This window comes from Labrus mixtus, chromosome 2 (genome assembly GCF_963584025.1).
Source record: "Labrus mixtus chromosome 2, fLabMix1.1, whole genome shotgun sequence".
In the NCBI taxonomy this organism is placed as follows: domain Eukaryota; kingdom Metazoa; phylum Chordata; class Actinopteri; order Labriformes; family Labridae; genus Labrus; species Labrus mixtus.
This window is the reverse complement of record NC_083613.1, coordinates 8,501,874-8,520,492: the sequence shown is the minus strand read 5'-3', so window position 1 is coordinate 8,520,492 and position 18,619 is coordinate 8,501,874. Positions and strand designations below refer to the sequence as shown.

General features: G+C 41.3%; 2 protein-coding genes and 1 long non-coding RNA gene across 4 annotated transcripts; 1 reads left to right on the top strand and 2 right to left on the bottom strand.

Annotated features, from left to right (window-relative positions):
- Positions 1-20: 20 nt before the first annotated feature.
- On the bottom strand, positions 21-2,326 carry LOC132954495 (uncharacterized). The gene is made up of 3 exons (XR_009665767.1): positions 2,128-2,326; positions 166-272; positions 21-44 (listed from the first exon to the last, which is right to left on the bottom strand). It is a non-coding gene; the product is annotated as an uncharacterized LOC132954495 (long non-coding RNA).
- A 988-nt stretch (positions 2,327-3,314) lies between these two features.
- rasd2b (RASD family member 2b) lies at positions 3,315-4,952 on the top strand. Its single transcript, XM_061049569.1, has 2 exons — positions 3,315-4,071; positions 4,269-4,952. Exons 1-2 carry the CDS (start codon positions 3,423-3,425, stop codon positions 4,814-4,816), a joined length of 1,197 nt encoding a protein of 398 aa, XP_060905552.1. The 5' UTR covers positions 3,315-3,422; the 3' UTR covers positions 4,817-4,952.
- A 6,756-nt stretch (positions 4,953-11,708) lies between these two features.
- Positions 11,709-15,201, bottom strand: LOC132983267 (GTPase IMAP family member 7-like). Of its 2 annotated transcripts, none has more exons than XM_061049523.1 (3): positions 15,047-15,201; positions 14,773-14,859; positions 11,709-12,657 (listed from the first exon to the last, which is right to left on the bottom strand). In XM_061049523.1, the coding sequence occupies exons 1-3, from the start codon at positions 15,054-15,056 to the stop codon at positions 11,711-11,713; spliced, it is 1,044 nt and encodes a 347-aa protein (XP_060905506.1). In that variant the 5' UTR covers positions 15,057-15,201; the 3' UTR covers positions 11,709-11,710. The 2 variants fall into 2 exon arrangements, with proteins under 2 accessions (XP_060905506.1, XP_060905515.1); XM_061049532.1 differs by having other exon boundaries at positions 14,788-14,859.
- Positions 15,202-18,619: the final 3,418 nt, after the last annotated feature.

Sequence of the window (18,619 nt, the reverse complement as noted above, 5' to 3'; positions counted from 1 at the left end):
AGTACTGATTTTTGTCGCCCCTTGGGTGGCTTTGGGATGTGAAGCTGCAGACACAATCACATGTATGCAGTAACACGTTCAACTAAAACTACAGCATGTGAGTGCTACAGACCAACAAATCGTTTGCATTATATCTATCTAGAGTAAATACTAAAGCAGGTGTACTTTATTAGCATCTTGTGGGTGAGTGGCCAGAGTCTGGAGGTCAGAGTTGCTGGACCGATCATCACCCAGGATGTTCAGCTCCTCTGCAGCTTTGGGCTTCTTGTTCTCTGGAGGAGAGAAAAGGAACAGTGTAGGCTATGTATCAAACTGAATGCTACAAAATGTTTGTCTCTGTTATTTCTGCGCTCCCAGATTTTCATTATTTATGACACTCATAAATATATGAAGAGCATAAAGTTGTTGCACTTCATTGCTTGTGCTGTAAATAAGTGCTCTAACAACCGCGATGCAATGAAATATTAATTAAAGAGAAACACTAATGTAGTTAAACATTTCTGCTAATGACTTTATATTCCAGCTGATATTGATTTAAGCCACAGTAAACATTTGTAGACATTGGCTTTTGAGCTTTTGTTATTGAGACAAAAAAAGTAAGCACACTAAATGTCCTTCAAGGTCCCTTTATCTGGACAAGAGCAGCGTACAAAACAACAATGGACACGTTTCAGCACTAGGCCTTGCTGCTTTTGCCCAGATAAAGGAAACTTGAAGGACATTTAGTGGACTTTGTCTCATTTTAATTCTTGTTGCGGTCGTGCACCTGGAACTTTATTCATTGTCAAGTGTGCTCCTTTTTTTTTGCTGTTTTTGAGCTTTTGTTATTCCCTGCACCTTTCTTCCTACATCATTTCTTGATACAGACTCAGTATCTGTGCTTTGCTTTGCCAGGGACATGAGATGTCATTGGCCCCTGAGGGAAAAAGAAACGCTGCAATGTTTTCATGTCTTTTGAAATCAAAGTACCAAATGCCCATGATACTGACCCACTTTCTGGCTGAGACTTTTTGTACTTCTCCCTTCTAATGATCCACACAGACTGATTACTGCCCTACTCTGAACAGTAATGCAATACAGCAAAGTACTTTTAACAATATATATATATATATATCTTTATAACAATATAAGTAAGTAAAATACACAATTTGTACTTTTACTCTACTATATAGTTCAAGGGGAATTATTGTACTTCTTTCTACGACAGGGATTGGATAACTTTTAGTAGAATCGTTGTTTTATATATTCTTTTAAGAGTTAATAGACTAAACTATATTAATGCCCCAGGGGACGCAATATCTAGCAGCACTGTAAAGCTCCTGTGAGGGTGCGAAGGTGGCCGATTGGTTTTTGTGCGCCCCATGACCAAAGGGTGCGTGCCTTGAGGAGGGCGGCCTGGGTTCAAATCCGACCCGTGGCTCTTTTCCCGCATGTAATTCCCCATTCTCACCCTCTCCCTGATTTCCTACTCTATCCACTATCCCGTCTCTCCAATAAATGCAGCCACCCGAACAAAACTTCTAAAAAAAAATAAGCCCCTGTGAGGAACTTTGGGTTTGTGTGGTATTCAGTGCCTGCTGTAGCCTCTCGTTGCTAAGGTACATTTGAAAGTAGTTTTAAAAAATTAAAACAAATGTCATCCCTCTATCTTTTAGCAGTCAATCGTATCACTCACTGTGAATCTTCACTGTGGAAAATAACAGAATCAGTTTCTTCACCTTGTTGTAACTTCATCTGACATCTATCCAGCAGCAGAGCTTACAAGAATCAATAATTACTAATACATCTTGTCAATGATTGTCTGGTTTGCCTTTGTACGTCAATAATAATGTCAGTATGTTTAATAGCCAGCTAAAAACTCCTCACAGGAGCTTTAAAAGTATCCACTCTATCATTAGCTACAACATTACATTGATAAACATCGATGAACCTTGATCACTGCTACTTCTACTTCAGTATTTAAAGGTCCGTTTTAAGAAATGTATTTGATGCTTGGACATCTTATGAATACAGGAGTTCAGTGACAGATAGTAAAAGTGTGACGACATGTGGGTATAGCCTACTCAGAACAGGAGAGAGGAAGGCAGGAATATTCAGTGAACCGAAACACGCATGGCTGTCGCTCACCTGGATGAATAAGAGGTCTAAGCTTGTTGTTGGGTGATTCACCGCTCATTTGTTCCATCTACCGAAAAATAAACTCTCTCTGGTAACAAACGCAGAAAATAAACGATGCCAACAAAGCTATCGCTGCGCTAAACTGCTTACAAGTACAAACGCTTGTTCGGTGTCTTCCTCCCCTTATCGTAACCATGGCAACGGACGCTTAAAACACGGAGCGACAAAGTAGGCCACTTTGTTTCTGTCTTACGTCTCTTTATTTCTGTCTTACGTCCTTTCTCTCTCTATCGTTAGAGTTAAAAACGTGAAGCACAGCTCAACAAAACGTCAAAGGCACATATTGAAATACCTCATAGACAAGAACACACAATTTAAACGAAACAAAAAAAGAAAACAAGCTGAATTTCTATCATGCTGAAGCCGGAAGTAGGCTATTGGGAACTTTAAAAATAATGTTAAAGTAGCCTAACAATATTTGGCCTGATAAAAATAGGAATCATATTATTATTATCATTAATAATATTAATATTAATATTAACCATTAGGCCTTTATTTCTGAGCTTTTAACCCCTTATGAACCAGGGGTCAGTCTGAGATCCTTTGGCACAGCCCTACTGACTGTTCTGAGATCCAGGAGGTCAGACTTGCAGATTCAGTCCCTCGTTTTACTTCTCTACTTAAGACTTTCTTTTGCAAAAAGTATTTTACTCTCGTTTTAATAGTTTTTTAAAATTGTATTATTCTGATTTTATTGTCTGTTTGTTTACTGTCTGCCTGTTGCTTTTATTTTCTGTTGTGAAGCACTTTGTTACTTGTATAGAAAAGTGCTATATAAATAAAATATTATTATTATTATTATTATTATATTATTATATTATTATTATTATATTATGATTATTATGATTATTATTATGATTATTATTATGATTATTATTATGATTATTATTTTATTATTATTATTATTATTATTATATTATTATTATTATTATATTATTATTATTAGTAGTAGTAGTAGTAGTATTATTATTATTATTATTATTATTAGTATTATTATTATATTTCAAGTAGGCTACGTGAATTAGGCTATACAATTCAAGTACGTGGCTTCAGAAAATTTCAAGAGAAGAAAATCATTTTGTTACTGTCTTCCCCTTATAGGAACACACCACCTAGTCCTGCCAATCAGCATGACGCAGATGAACGCGGGGGTTTGGGGTGGCCTATATAAGTGAGAGCAGCCACTGGCAAAGGCAAGTCTGACGTTAACATCACACATTCGTTCCGCTTTCTTTCGCGGAACCATGGCTCAAAGTTGTTTCAGAACTATGGACAGGGGCAGCATCTCCGCTGGCGCACAGACCACCTCCATCCCTGTCGCGCACCAGCTAAACTGCTCAACCAGCGATGCTTCCCAGTTTCGTGGGAACATGGACGGACAGTGCGCTGGGTCCTCTAAAGTCTTACTGGCTTATAAAAACGCGTCGCAGCACCTGAGTTCGTCGGGAATAAAGGCAGGCTTGGGGATACTTAAAGTGGCCACGTCTCAGTGGAAACAGGAGAAGAAGACGCGTTCAGGATCAGCCATAAGGCAACTGTCCTCTCCCAACATCAGCCATCCCTGCAAGAGATCCCCGCTGGATCAGCTGGCAGCTCTGGTTCTTCACGGTCAAACCCGGCAGCGACAGATTGGCCAAGAACGACAAGACCCGCTTTGCTCCACCAAGCCGCAGAACTGTAAGCGCATCGTGGTTCTTGGTGCGCCGCGGGTCGGAAAAACGTCCATCCTAAGAAGATACCTTCGGGACGGATTTGTGGAGGACTACAACCCCACCTCCGAGGATTTCCTCAGGAAGCTCTTTCGTATCCGCGGAGAAACCTACCAAATCGACATTCTTGACGCGTCCAGAGAGAGGGATTTCCCAGCCAAACGGCGACTGTCCATCCTCACTGGTGCGTATTTTCTCTTTCATTATATATATGGCATATAAAAACTCTGAATGCATGTTAGTCTTTTGTCTGCGCCAGAAGAGCCCTGCAGGTGTTTGGTGCATGCGTAAAGGCTTGATTATTAAAGGATGCATATATGCGTAAAAAGCAAACTCCAAAGATGAAAATATTTGATTTCTTCTCTTTTCTTATTTTTGCAGGAGACATTTTTCTTCTAGTGTTCAGTCTTGATGACCGGAGTTCTTTCGAAGAGGTGTGCGACCTGCGATCGGAGATTCTGGCTGCTAAATCTAAGCTCGCAAAATCGTCTGTTCCTGGTCAGTGCGCACAGCCGGAGGTTCCCCTGGTGGTCTGCGCCAACAAGGTGGATCTCCTGGAGTCCGAGAGGGGAATATCCAGAGCAGAGGTGCTCAAAGTTCTCGGTGACGACTGTGCCTATTTTGAAACGTCTGCAAAGGACAGTACGAATCTGGAGAAAGTCTTCGAGACTTTGGCAAAGAGAGGGGGACTTCCGACTGAAACTGGCCCGTCTCAGCATCGTAAAGTTTCCCTCCGCTCGTACCAGGCGATGCGCACAGGCCGTGTGCCCGGGGAAAGAGGGAACCAGAATCTGGGGCGCAACGATGCGTGCGGCATGCTGTACCCACTGGCCCGGCGGCCGAGTTTCAGCACGGATCTCCGACAAGTTATTGGGCCTCATACGGAGAGAAAGTCCGGCAAAGCACTGGAAAAATGTCAAATTCAGTGAAAGACAATAAAAGTATGACGAGAAGGGCTGCAGGGCGAATGAACAATGAATAGAAAAAAAAGATTTTATTCAAACGCTTTGCATCATGCTTGTCTAATAACTATATGCACTTGAGATGTCAAAATAAAATATTTTTAATAGCATCATATCCTGTTTTTAATACAAGAAGCTGCGTGGGACGGCCTATCTATCTATCTATCTATCTATCTATCTATCTATCTATCTATCTATCTATCTATCTATCTATCTATCTATCTATCTATATCTATCTATCTATCTATCTATATATATCTATCTATCTATCTATCTATCTATCTATCTGTCTGTATGTTTGTGCAACCCATAACACCACCATGAAGGAGAATGTGGGAGGATGTTGAGTCAGGATCTTGACTATTGGATTACTGTATCGCTATTGCATAATATATCATCAGAAATCTCTTCAACTCTTTCTCTTGCCCACTCTTTTTTTCCTCCTGTGTGTGTATGAATGTGTTTTTCCTTTCGTGTGAGTTACGCAGGAGTCGTGATAGCCAGAAGTCCAAATCCTGAATCCCACACATCCTCAACATTCAGATTGGAGCTGGGGTTTCCAACATCCTACACTCTACTCTATAAATGGCTTCTGTAGGCCTTACACTCTGAGGGCCTTTCCTGCCTGTCCAAGATGAATTCACACAAAGTATGATGCTTTTACATCCATGATAATTCTTCTCAGAATGGATGATGCAAATCCCACTCTAGCACTTTCATTGTAATGACTTTTACAGGATACACAGATCCCTTTAACGAAAGTCACACCTTGCAAACATGAGCTCATAAGAATCAGTAGTTCAGCAGACAGCAGACTGAGGTTTTTACATTTACAACAGACCTATTGTTGGCTCTTCCTACAAGTACTTTCACTCTGTGTGCCCATTGGTAACAAGCAACAAAAATGACACTTCTTCCTGCGTCTCATGTTAAGTATAAATAGATTACAGTAATAACACCCTTCACACGCTGTCGCCATAGTGACAAAAGTGTTAACTCTCAATCCCCTTCTTTATGCATATAACGTGATCATCAAACCATGTCACTACTGAGATCCCGTGTGTAATCTTTATTAAAAAAGAAAACATGAGAGCAGCTTCTTTTACTCACCTCTAATTGGGTACCAAAGGTGTGAAGTGTGAATATACGTGAGTCATCATGCTATGAAGTCTCAGAACAATCTGCTGAGGCAGAGGATAAGAGAGATACAGGGAACCACATTGAATCCTTTTTTTGTAATAGCTCATAATGGTAGTTGTGTTGAAGCAAATGTGACCTTTTCTTTTATGATGCCATTAGAGGCCAAAATAAAGCTGAAGCTGTCTCGCCTTCTGCACCAATAACAATATCTGTTTCCATCTAACATCTAATAATCCTTGTAACTCTACAAACAGCAGCCCAGTGACCTTTGTAACTGTGTTTGAAACCTTCCTGCTCTCCACTTACACATTCTGTATGATACTTTACAGTATGTAGGCTATACGCTACACCAACAAAATAAAATGAGTTTACCAACAAAATACTTAGAATTTCACATTATGATAATAATAATAATAGCTTGGATTTATATAGTGCCATTCAAGAAACCCAAGGACGCTTTACAGTAGTAAAAAGGGGGGCAGTAATAGGAGACAACAAAGAAAGTTAACTGTTAACTGAGGCCGAATGCTTTGCTGAACAGGTGGTGTTTGAGAAGATTTTTGAAAATGTCCAGAGATGTAGCAGTGCGGATGTTGTTAGGGAGAGAGTTCCAGAGGGTGGAGGCTGAGGCACTGAAGGCTCTGTCACCAAAGGATCACAGTTTTATATTCTTTATTATATTGTTTATAATACTTCCTTTAGAGTGATACATCGCAGCAGGTCCGACTTTTCACATTGAGGTGATTTGGAGGCAACATAATCAGAGTATAAAACATCTGATGTGCCTCTCGGACTAAACAGCATCAAATATGTTTCTCTAGAATAAGGAGTTTTAGTTGAGTATTCTCTCAGTAACTTCAAAAACAACTTCTGAGAGAGAGGGAGAAAGGGAGAGGTCATGGAGGGAGGTGGAGGGACAAGAAATACAAACTTCATTTGATCATCAACTCCGTTTGCAACGAGCGAACAACGCTGCAGACTGCAGTCTCTGTTTACAGACTGAAGATGTCTCGTACATAAACAGCTTCAACGTGAGATTGATGTGCACGTAGTCGCTCATCACCTGTGTGAAATGAATGCATTCTCACTGTTTTATTATGAACTTCAAACTGGTCATCGGCCCCATCTGTGGCCAGAATGAGCTTTTTATACTCTGAAAAATCCTGAACATTGGGGCCACTGTGGCTCAGTGGTAGAGTCGGTCATCTCACAACCGTAAGTTTGGGGTTCGATCCCCAGCTCCTGCAGCTACATGTCTGATGTGTCCTTGGGCAAGACACTTAACCTCAAAGAGCTCCAGCAGCTTCATCAGCGACGTGTGAATGTGTATTAATGGATCAGTTAATACTGATGGTCACTTTAAATAGCAGCCTCTGCCATCAGTGTGAGAATGTGGTGTGAATTGGTAGATGTACCATGCAGTGTAAAAGCCCTTTGAATAGTCAGAAGACTACAAAATCACTATTCAAGCTCAATTCCATTGACCATATTTACCTTACGATAATTTAATAAAATGTGAATTGGCTCAGCAGAAAATATGACGTTATCATAGAATGGCTTATCTCAGAAACCCTCACTATGACTGACAGAAGTAAACCTAAAGTGTTCATTCCTTTTAACAGCTAAATGATAACCACCATGCATGCAGGGAGTTTTATTAAAGGAAGCTGATTTAATAGTTCCATGGTAAAAAAAAACAATCCTTCCCTCTGCCTGACTCAAGATTCCTTCTCTGTAATAAGAAAACTCGACAAGGCACCTTAAATCCGACGTTACAGCTTACTGCATGATGCGTTCCCTAAAGTTCACACTGATGCTTCATTTTGTTCTTCAAGTGTGAGTCTGGAAATTCATCCTATCAAAAAAAATACATCCATTTTCAATCCTGTGTGGCCTCAGTGATTTTATTCCACGTGCAGTGGCACTTGTGGTCCTGTTCTTTGTTATAGAAAACATTACAAACACACACACACACAATTTCACACACACACAGACACACACACGCACACATACATACAGACACACACACACACACACACACACACACACACACACACACACACACACACACACACACACAATTTCACACACACACACACACACACACACACACACAAACACACACACACACACACACACACACACACACACACACACACACACAATTTCACACACACACACACACACACACACACACACACAAACACACACACACACACACACACGAGCAATTTCACACACACACACACACACACACACACACACACAAACACATACAGTCGCCACTTAAGAACAGATGCTCCTGCCTGCCTGCACGTGGGGAGAATTCACATATGTTCCTGTTGTTCTGTCTCTCTACCTGTTCCACTGACACTCACACACACACCCACACACACACACACAAACACACCCACACACAGGAACATACACACACAAACACACACACATCAGCACAAGGACAAACACAGACTTTTTTTTCTAAGCATTAAGTAGTGCAACGTGATGCTGTTTCCATCTCAGCCTTGTCCTTCACTGGAAGAATCATTATTCTGCTGAAGTGTCTCACCATCTTCAGGTCCTAGTCCTTCATACAATTCTCTGATGTGCTTGTTATCTGACACACATTGTGGATTCTCAATATTGAACATAATAACAAGTTAAATTTACACTTTAGGCGGTGTGTTTGAGAGAAGAAATCATTTGTTTGAATCCTTAAAAACGTATGACTTTCTGCCAGATATTCCCCAAATGATCCTGCTCTGTTGGCTAAACCCAACGCATTTTTGCGGACATTATGAGGCCTCCCCAATGGGCATTTCAAACTTGTGTACTATTTTTTGCAGGTGAATAAAAAGTTAATTAAGCGGCAATAGCCAGAGTTGAAAAATGAGGAGTTCTCAAAAAAGCTATAGTTCCTCTATTGTGCACTTGAGGCTGGCTCAAAGAAGCCAAACAAATGTTTCTTAGGCCCGATATTCAACTGTTCATGTTGCATCAGAAATAAACATTGTGGTCTCGATAACAAATGTATCTATTTATGAGTTTGAATTTTGACACTACTCATTCTGTAAACCTTAATGTTATTACATTGTTGTGTTTGTGTTACATTGTGTTTGATGAACATGACTGCAGCAGGGACAGATACAAGGTTAGCCATGGCCACCTTGCTAAATCTGACTTGCCACCCCAAAATCCTAAACAATAGCTCTATTCAGACTGCCGTTTCAAGCCGTGACATTAACACCCCTGTGATGTTTTGTCCCAGAGGCGTTACAGAGGCAAGACAGTTTCCGCAACGCCGAAACGCTGTGTGAGTTCACAGACTGGGACACCAATATCACGTCGTAGCGGAATTAACATGAAAGTACAAAGACATGATGACGGCTGAGCTCAGTTACAGCACTTTTGCTGAAAAAACATTCTAAAAATAGCTAATGATTGGCTGGGAGGAGGAATGGCCAGAGGAACCACAACAAAACACTACAGTAACACAAGAGTCATTGAACTTCCATAAACATAATTGTCTGCTACAAACTGACAATCTGACCTGCTGTAAACTGTATCTACTTGAGGGTAGATATCTGTCGTGTTTTGGTTTTTAGAAGGGAAGTGGCGTCGAAACTGCAGCAGGGTCTCCAGTGGGCAACTCTGGCTCCAAATACAGACACCAGCAGAAATGTGAGCGCCCATGAAGAGGCGTATTTCAGCTTAATTTTTGTGCAATGGGAGGAGGCGGAGGTACTTTCTCCATTCTTGTACTCATCTGTCTGGACAGTTTAGAAACGTCTCCTCTGGGAAGAAGTGTGTCACCTCCTCCTCGACCATGACCTCAGGACTTTCGACGTTGAATGCCCATCATGTCATGTCTATGACTTCAAACATGAGCTGTGAATATGAGCTGGTCTTCGCTTAGTATACACAAAGTCGTCAACAGTTTAATCAGTCACTATAGTTCACAGCAGCTGGGTGGAGATCATGCAGATAAATACGGAGAGAAGCTGCAGGAGGCTTGTCACGCAATGCGATAACAGTGTGATGAAATAATTAGCCCCTTTTGGTGCAGCCCATGTACAGTTTGTGTTTTCCTGCTCGACTGTTTTTAAAGGACGTGATGCTAAATTTAGTGAAACCTGTTACAGTTGAGAGTCTAAGATAGATAGGTGTGTTGTGCACAGCAGACAGCTGAGAAAACACCTGCACAGGTAGGTATAAAGTTTGACTATCCTGTAAAATACTGCTGATTTCCAACTGTTTGGTTCAACTCTTAATTTGCTAGATTCTTAACATATTTTTTCTTTTTACATTTGTTATTTTTTGGTCTCTGTTTCTTCATGCGTTTTTTTTCAGTGCAAACTGTTACAAAGATGCCACGAGGAAAAGTGGTAAAAAAACGTCCTAAAAGGGAAACCGTGATAGAAACAAAGGCAGAAAAGGTATGACAGAAAGGGAACCAGTTATTTTTCAGTTAGAGATTAATGCCGCAGTTCTTCATTATACCCACAAGAGGGCAGACAAGGTGTACAGAGTTTGTTTCATTCACACAAAAATACTGCAAAGAAAGTAAATAAACATTTTGTTTTGTTTTTTGTATAAAGGGCAGGTTTGTAAGTAATTCTTCTCAATGGACCTTTGTAGGCCAAAGTGAAAAGGGGAGATGCCTCTATTGTACTGCTTAAACAGAATGAAATAAAATAAATGAATGAATAAAGGTTTGATTGAGTAAGGAGGAATTGAATAACCTCTTTACCTTCTGCTATTGAGTCTCACTTTCTTTAAGATGATTACCTGTAACTGTCTTGTGTTCTGGTCAGTTTTGGAACTACAGTATGTTTTTATTTTTTTGTTTGTTAGATTGTTTGTTCCATTTAGTTTTTCTATGCAAATGAAAAATAATAAAACTTGAGTTAAAAAAAATAAATACTTGATCTTATAGTTGGCAAGAAAAAAAAACTTTAAGTTTCTTTCAGAGAAATCTCAAACAGTTATACATCAGTCTGTATCTGTTTCCTGAATATTCTCCAAAATGTCCTTCTAAATCTTTCACCCATCATTTTAAAATTTAAAGCGCCACCTTGTGGAATGTCAAACTAAATACTTATTACTGTAAAGCCAATATTTCAGTGTTAGGTAAATTTGTATTACTGTAATGGGAAAGGCATTATAATGTCAGGATTACAGTGTAATTTAATTAGTCAAATACCAATATTATTACTGAATAATTATCTGTATTTAAATAAATGGAAGGCGTGAATCCGTACACTAGTCCTCGCACCCAGCTTATATCACAATGTGCACATTCACCAGTAATCACAGACAACTGCTCCTTAAATCATAAAATAATTTATTGAATAAAGCAGCATCAACTGCAATCAATGAAACTTAATCAAACAAATAACTATTGTAAACTAAACTACAGCAAACCAAATATACAAAGTGGTAAATGTGTGTGTGTGTGTGTGTGTGTGTGACAGAGAAAGTTAACAAGACAGATGGGACAGAGGTATCCTCTAATTTAAGAAGGCCACATATGAGAGAGAATGAACAATGGGAGACTTGAGCTTTAATAGCCCGGGACTCCCTGCTGTTATCCCCCAGATCTGGCCCTAATGAGGGACTTGAGTCCAGGTTCCCCCTACATGTCACACCTGGGTGTGAGGTGCTGCAGGGCATGCTGGGACTTAACGTTTCAGCAGGGCCTTTGTTCGTTTCACTCCTAGTTACTCAAATTGGGCTTGGGTCTTTCAAACACATGGCTGGTCCCAACCATGTTTTTCCTTTCCATATCAAAATAGCCGCTAAACCGCACAACACACCCAGGACGAGCACAGGAGCTCCCAGAACCAAAGCCATTGTCGTGTTAGTTCCCACTGCTATAACCACCCCAACTACCAACAACGTAATAGCAACTGCAGAGGCTACACGTAAACGCTTTACTTTAACATTTTTCTCCTTCTTTCTCTCTTTCTCCTGCTTCTCCCTCTCGGCCTCCCACTGTTTCCTCTCTTCCTGTTTCTTCTCCTCCTCCACTTGTTTCCTGCGCTCCTCCTCCTCTTTTAGCTTCTGCTGGGCCTTCTCATACATCGCATTAGTGTAGTTCATCCCCCCATTCTTCTGTACCATTGCCTTGATCATGGTGATCAGCTCTTTGACCTGCACTTGGTTGTCTGCGTCCTTGTTGTTGAAAGCGTGGTATCTGCCTCCAAAACTGTCTTGGATTTTCCGCAGCTCCTTGCACTCCTTCAGAGCATCTTCAGCATCGGCCTGATCTTTAAATGTAAACAGCATGATGGTGTACATGGAGGCATCGTCTCCAAAGTTATCTTGGATCCACTTCACAGCGTTTCGCTCCTCCTCAGTGAACCGCACTCCGAGCCTGATCACCAGCAGGAAGGCGTGAGGGCCGGGCACGGACATCTTGACACATTCCTCTATCCTAGTCTTTAGTTCTTCCTCTGTGATGTCTGTGTCAAAAAGTCCAGGAGTATCGATCACCTTGATCGCAGTCCCGTCCACTTCCCCGCTCTGTATCTTACAGTTTTTGGTCACAGAGACAGGGCTGGGGTCCTCTTTGAATGCAGCTTTCCCAAGGATGGTATTTCCTGTTGCACTCTTCCCTGATCCCGTCTTCCCCACCAAGACGATCCTCAAACCACCAGACAAGTCCAGAGCTGTAACAGCAGAAGCAAAAAACTGGTTGAGTGCAAGGAAAGAAAACCCTCTATTTTGGACTGCACTGAGTGAGATTTATTAGCTCCACCTAGCAGGAGCGTGTGATTTATGCTGGGGAGGCAATAAGTACATGCAATTACACACAAGAATGAATACCATTTGTCTACCCTGTCTGCACTTATCACATTTACTTTAACTACTAACATTGAAGTGTCATAAACATGTTAAATATTATAATTGGAATGAAAATACTGACATGCTCTTTGTCTCACACATAGGTCATAAACAAGATAGGTCAACAAACAAATACGTTGATTTGAGTTATTTTAGTTTATAATTCTGAGGCTGGTAAGAGTTCCCATTGCAGCTTTGTCCTTAAAGGCTGATTTAGCTGCAACTAAACCTCAGCTGAGAGGCAATCAAGAGATAATCAATGTATTGTTGTAAAAGTTTATGAGCTTATATGAGCAGAGTCATTACAATCATAAAGATTTCTGCTCTGAAGTGTGAGTTTCATTTTGAAAGATGTTTTTATAAGTCTGTGTGTTATTCTCAGGACAGTGAAGCTTCTTACTGAATCTGTGAGGTTTGAAGTTTTGTTTCTGTCCTGCGTTTGTATTTCAGATGGCTGAGTTGTGTTAAGTTGCTACAGCGGAAAATATCCTATTTCCTTATCCTAGCTGTTTTACAATAAAAGCAAGTCAATGCCATTTAAAATAGGGACTTTTATTGTGAAAAGGTTTTCAGAAATAGAATGTGTTCTGTGTTCATCAAATAAACACACCTTTAAAGGAGCTACCATTAGCTGTCATGTTTGGTTAACACTGTATAGAAATAGTATTAACAGCTGCTATTTACAGTCACTACCACAACCCGCTTTTGTAAATCCTCTTCGACTTAAGACAGTGATATATCAGTTCAAATACACCTTCAGCAGGTAGACCCGCTGAAATGAAACAGCTTATTCATGCTGTGCTACTCTCAAGTGAGACAGAGCTTGGTCATTTCAGCACAGAGCCTATCATTCTAATTACTGACACTCGCTCTGACACCAGGAGGAGGAGGCGGAGTCCTGTGGTTAGTGAGCCTGCAAAACCACCAAGCTCTGTTCATAGAATCAGAATGGAATAAGCAGGAGATGGGATTCAATTTACGCTGATCGTGGCTCAAGGTTGAGCAAATTCACCCGCCACTAAAAAATACATCCATAGTTGTTGGGTGACTGGAGCTAATTACCAACCCTGGCTGTCTCATGGTATGTCTGGTATGGAGGTACCAATCTGATGAACCAATCACGCCTTCCTGTGTCCCTGCTCGTTCTCTACCTCTTGCGTGCACTAGCCCAAACTTAAAGGAAGAATGTGCAACATTTTACAAATAAATATAGCAGAAATCAAGTTTATCCTACATGTCTCTCTGAGTCTGTCTACAATGAGTGAGAAGCTCGAGTCCCGCTGGCTGTACTGTTGTCGAGCCATGTTTACATCATTACTGCGTTGCGTATAAAGCTGTTTTAGTCAAGGACTAGAGAAAAGAAGAATAACATACTCACTACTTATTTGGATGTCACATAAGTGTGTTTAGATCGCAGTCATTCTTTGTCAATTTATGTGCAATGGGAAGCTAAAAGTTAACAAAAGTGTGCTAACCTTAGCCTGCTAACACAACAATGCAGGCCACAGGTGATTGCAGCTCGAGCAAAGGACAATTTTGTCCTCTGCTTGAGCTTCATGGGCAACAGCACTCGTGCATGTACAGTAAGTGAAGGCCGTGGCTTTTGAGGGAGCACAGAGAGGAGAGGGTGGGGTTAGATGGAGCACTGAGGGAATACTTTCATAATCATGCACATTTTCAAAAATTAACAATCCTGCCTTTAAGCAAGAGCTGTTTTGGTGAGAGGGGCAGAGAACACACCTTCCTTGCAGTAAAGGAAGTGAGGGTGCAGTCCATTTACCTCACATGGCAAAACCTATGGACAAAACCAGTGCAACAAGGCATATGGCATAGTAATTTAATCTCAATTATCTTATTTTCATGATCATGGGAAGCCGAAAATCGTAATTCACATTGAAACCTATAAAGAAAAGTATTCTGAGAGGTTTCATTAAAGAAACAATGAATGAGCATACCTTCAGAGTTATTCAGACCACACCCATCAGAGCGAGGTAGAGTTTTCTGCTTTTTCTCCTGCAGTGGTATTGCTGTGATTTGAAGGGACACCAATGAGACACAAGAAAACAGACTGTTAGTCACTGACATCATTATCAAGGTCTATATTTTTTTCAGTTTCCCCCTCGGCTCTTTTCAGTGTCACGTTAAGTGTTAAATCCTACATTAATAAAAGGATCAAAGCTTTATTTTGAACAATAAGGACATCCATTTTCTTACCTTCAGCCATTTCTTCGAATTCACCTTTTCCAGCTCCCACGAGGCCAAATAAGTTGTTCCAGGCCTGAGTAGTGATATTAGAGCAGCTCCGGGCTTGACATGAGACATTAGTGTTGTAGGAAACTTCCAGAGGCCTGGCATAAGCGCAGGGTGCCTCCTATCTCCTTGTACTCTTGTACTTTTTATTGGGGAAATTTTAGTTTAACAACATGCTGACTCGGCAAAGCAGACATTTTACTGTATGTTGAAATTCGGCATTGTTGTTTGATAACGGAATGCACTGACCCTCATTAAGTCTCGTTTGTGCACACCAATTAGTATTAATCATTAATCTGTAGTGTATAGTTACTTTTCAAAATCAATGACAGCAGTACAATGACATAAATTGAAATAAGTCGGTACTCACTTTACGTGAAATAGTTGACAACAACATAAGATTAAGATCGCAGCGACATTAAACTAAGGTCTGCACAGTAGTTTCCTGGGAGAAAGAATGTTACGTGAAGCCATTCAACTGCAGTCAAGGGAGCCCTCGCTTACAAACTCCGGTAAGGCCAGCCGTCTTTACAGGGATCAGCGGTAAAGGTGCTTGGAGCGCCCACAAAGAATGAATGGAAAGTTTATAACGAGAAAAGGGAGCTCAAAAGTTGATATATCAAGTAATAATCTTTGACCTGCATGCGGAAGGCAACTTTACTTTTTTGTATTCTCACAGAGTTATGGAACAACCACCAAGAGTCAACAGATTTGATAAATTCATTGATTCATTAATTGGTTAATTACTTTAGTTACGTCTCATTTTATTGTTTTCATCCTTTCATTTTGAAATGTTTGTGGTCTAGGTGAAGGCATCCTATGTAATTATAGACATTTTTCATTTTCTTATGATGTTATCATTTAAATTGATATAATGTGTAGTTCGACATAACAATATCTCCAGAGAGAGCGGAGAAGCAGAGCGAACTTTCTGTGGAAAAATACTCGGGGGCTGGCTGGAGAAACTACGGAGAAGTACCATAAAAAAATCAACTGTTTGCAGCTCGTCCTGAAAACATCAGGAGTTTTTCAGGAGTTTTGTGCATGTGTGAATGCACTATGACTCTGTTCTTATCATCTGTTCAGCATATCATCTTGGTTACCTGGGTGACGAGTCCCTCCCCATCAAGTGATTGGCTGCCTTGAGCACCTTTCTGAGCAGTACACCAACAGCCTGTTGGAGGTCTGTTCGTAGGGCTCTGGTGGTTCTCCTCCTGTTCCTCCTCACACAAATCAGCATCCTACTGATGGTTTGATGCCCTTCTACAGCCCTGTCAAGGATCTCCTCATGGAACTGCCAGTATCCACGTATCTCCTCCATGCTCTTGAGACTGTGCAGGGAGACACAGCAAACCTTCTTGTGACCACACATGGATGTACCATCCTGGAGGAGCTGGACTACCTGTGCTACTCGATTGGGCTGCAGGTACCACCCAAGCGGCAACCGTCAGTCTTGAAAAAATGAATTGTAAAATCCTGCAGTTGGCTGAGTGTCCTCTTGAGGCTCTGCTCCAGGAGCCCCAGAAGTCACATACACACCTGTTTTTACAGCAGAACACATGTTGACAACCTGGTACAAAATACGAAATAGATTGGATTAGTTATTGTCATCATTAGGTTGTCTGAAAGTTAGAGACAGGATTTCGAGCATGGCGGATGCTACCGATGAGCCTCCAGATCCGCCTGACATAACAGATGGGTGACGTCACTCAGGCTTTACAGTTTTTCTCAGTCGCTTTGGTACATTTCTCGAATCATCCTCGACATTTGCAAAACAGTAAGTGCATTTCTCAAAACAATTCGTACAAATAGCAAAACACCGTGGATTACCTGCAAAAGCCAGTCTCTTGCTCAAAATCCTTAGTTCATCTCTCAAAAGTAAATATCTGTGTCAATGAACATGTCAGTGCCATCAGAATGACAAGTCCTTGTGTCATTGTGTACGGATAAGACAGTCAAATTGCTTAGTCATGTTGTCAATATAACAGTGTACTCTGGAGGGGTGTTCTGATATAAACTAAGTTCTGAAGTTACACCTTAGTGTATGTGGGAGATTGATTGCAAGAGACTGGACAAGATTCACATTTACGCTTTTACTGTTTGTACTGTAATTTGTTGACAGACCATGTCATTGCGATACAGAAAGGAAAAGACAGCACTGCATAGCACAAAGAAGAAAACAAAAAAACAAAGTAGAAATGTGAACATAGGACAATCTCCTTCGGGAAAACTGTACATGCAGTGCTGTAGGAATTACAGTGCAGTTTTCCTACACCTCCTGATGTTCACTCAATCAATCAATCAATTTTTATTTGTATAGCGTCAACTCATAACAAGTGTTATCTCGAGACACTTTACAAGAAGCAGGTAAAATACCTTACTCTTTGTCTGTTAACATTACAAAAGAGCAGGTAAAAAGACCTTACTCATTGTTATGTTACAAAAAGCAGGTAAAAAGACCTTACTTATTGTTATGTTACAAAGATCCGGCCTATCCATCATGAGCACTTTAGCAAAGCAGCAAAAGTTACAGTGGCAAGAAAAAACTGCCTTATTAAAAGGCAGAAATCTTCGGCTGGATCCCCGGCTCATGACGAAACAGCCTTCACAGGCCTAGACTGCGCCGGGCTTGGAAAGGGATAGGGGGAGAGATGGGATAAGATGCAGGAAGAGGGATCGAGAGCAAGGGGGTGGGGGGAGGTAGACCGTCCATCAGCAATCCGGTGGGGAGGGGAGGGGGTGTGGGGGGGTTGTTCTGGCAGGCCGCCAACCCACGATCCGGTGGGGTGGGGGTTGTTCTGGCAAGCTGTCAACCGACGATCTTGAGGAGCCTAAGAGAGCTCAAGAGCTCCCAGGAAAGTAGGTGGTTAGTGACTGAGATTTACAGATAGATACATGCAGTAATATGATGTACTGTATATGCAGAGAGAGAGAGAGAGAGAGAGAGAGAGAGAGAGAGAGAGAGGAGCTCAAGGTGCCAGTTCCCCCAGTAGTCTAAGCCTATAGCAGCATAACTAAGAGCTGGTCTACACCAGCACCAGCCCTAACTATAAGATTTATCAAAAAGGAAAGTTTTAAGTCTATTCTTAAAAATACAGACTGTGTCTGCCTCCCGGACCCCGGCTGGAAGGCGGTTCCAGAGGAGAGGAGCCCGATAACTGAAGGCTTTACCTCCCATAGTACACTTAGAGACTGTAGGTACCACTAGCAGGCCTGCACTCCGGGACCGCAACGCTCTCGAGGGACAGAACGGCACTAGTAGCTCCTTCAGGTAAGATGGTGCCTGGCCATTTAGAGCTTTGTAGGTGAGAAGAAGGATCTTGAATTCTATTCTAGACTGTATAGGGAGCCAGTGCAGAGAAGCCAGGACAGGAGTGATGTGGTCCCATTTCCTGGTTCTGGTCAGTACACGAGCTGCAGCGTTCTGGACTAGTTGAAGAGTCTTAAGAGATTTGCCAGAGCACCCTGACAAAAGAGAGTTACAATAATCCAGTCTGGAGGTAACAAATGCATGAACTAGTTTTTCTGCATCACTTT

Bases quoted from the DNA above. Each gene is read 5' to 3' on its own strand.
- rasd2b (XM_061049569.1), top strand. From the start codon at position 3,423: ATGGCTCAAAGTTGTTTCAGAACTATGGACAGGGGCAGCATCTCCGCT. The intron at 4,072-4,268 runs GTGCGTATTTTC...TTATTTTTGCAG, and splicing joins GCGACTGTCCATCCTCACTG to GAGACATTTTTCTTCTAGTG.
- LOC132983267 (XM_061049523.1), bottom strand. The intron at 12,658-14,772 runs GTTTCTTTAATG...CTGCTGTTACAG, and splicing joins TGAAGGTATGCTCATTCATT to CTCTGGACTTGTCTGGTGGT.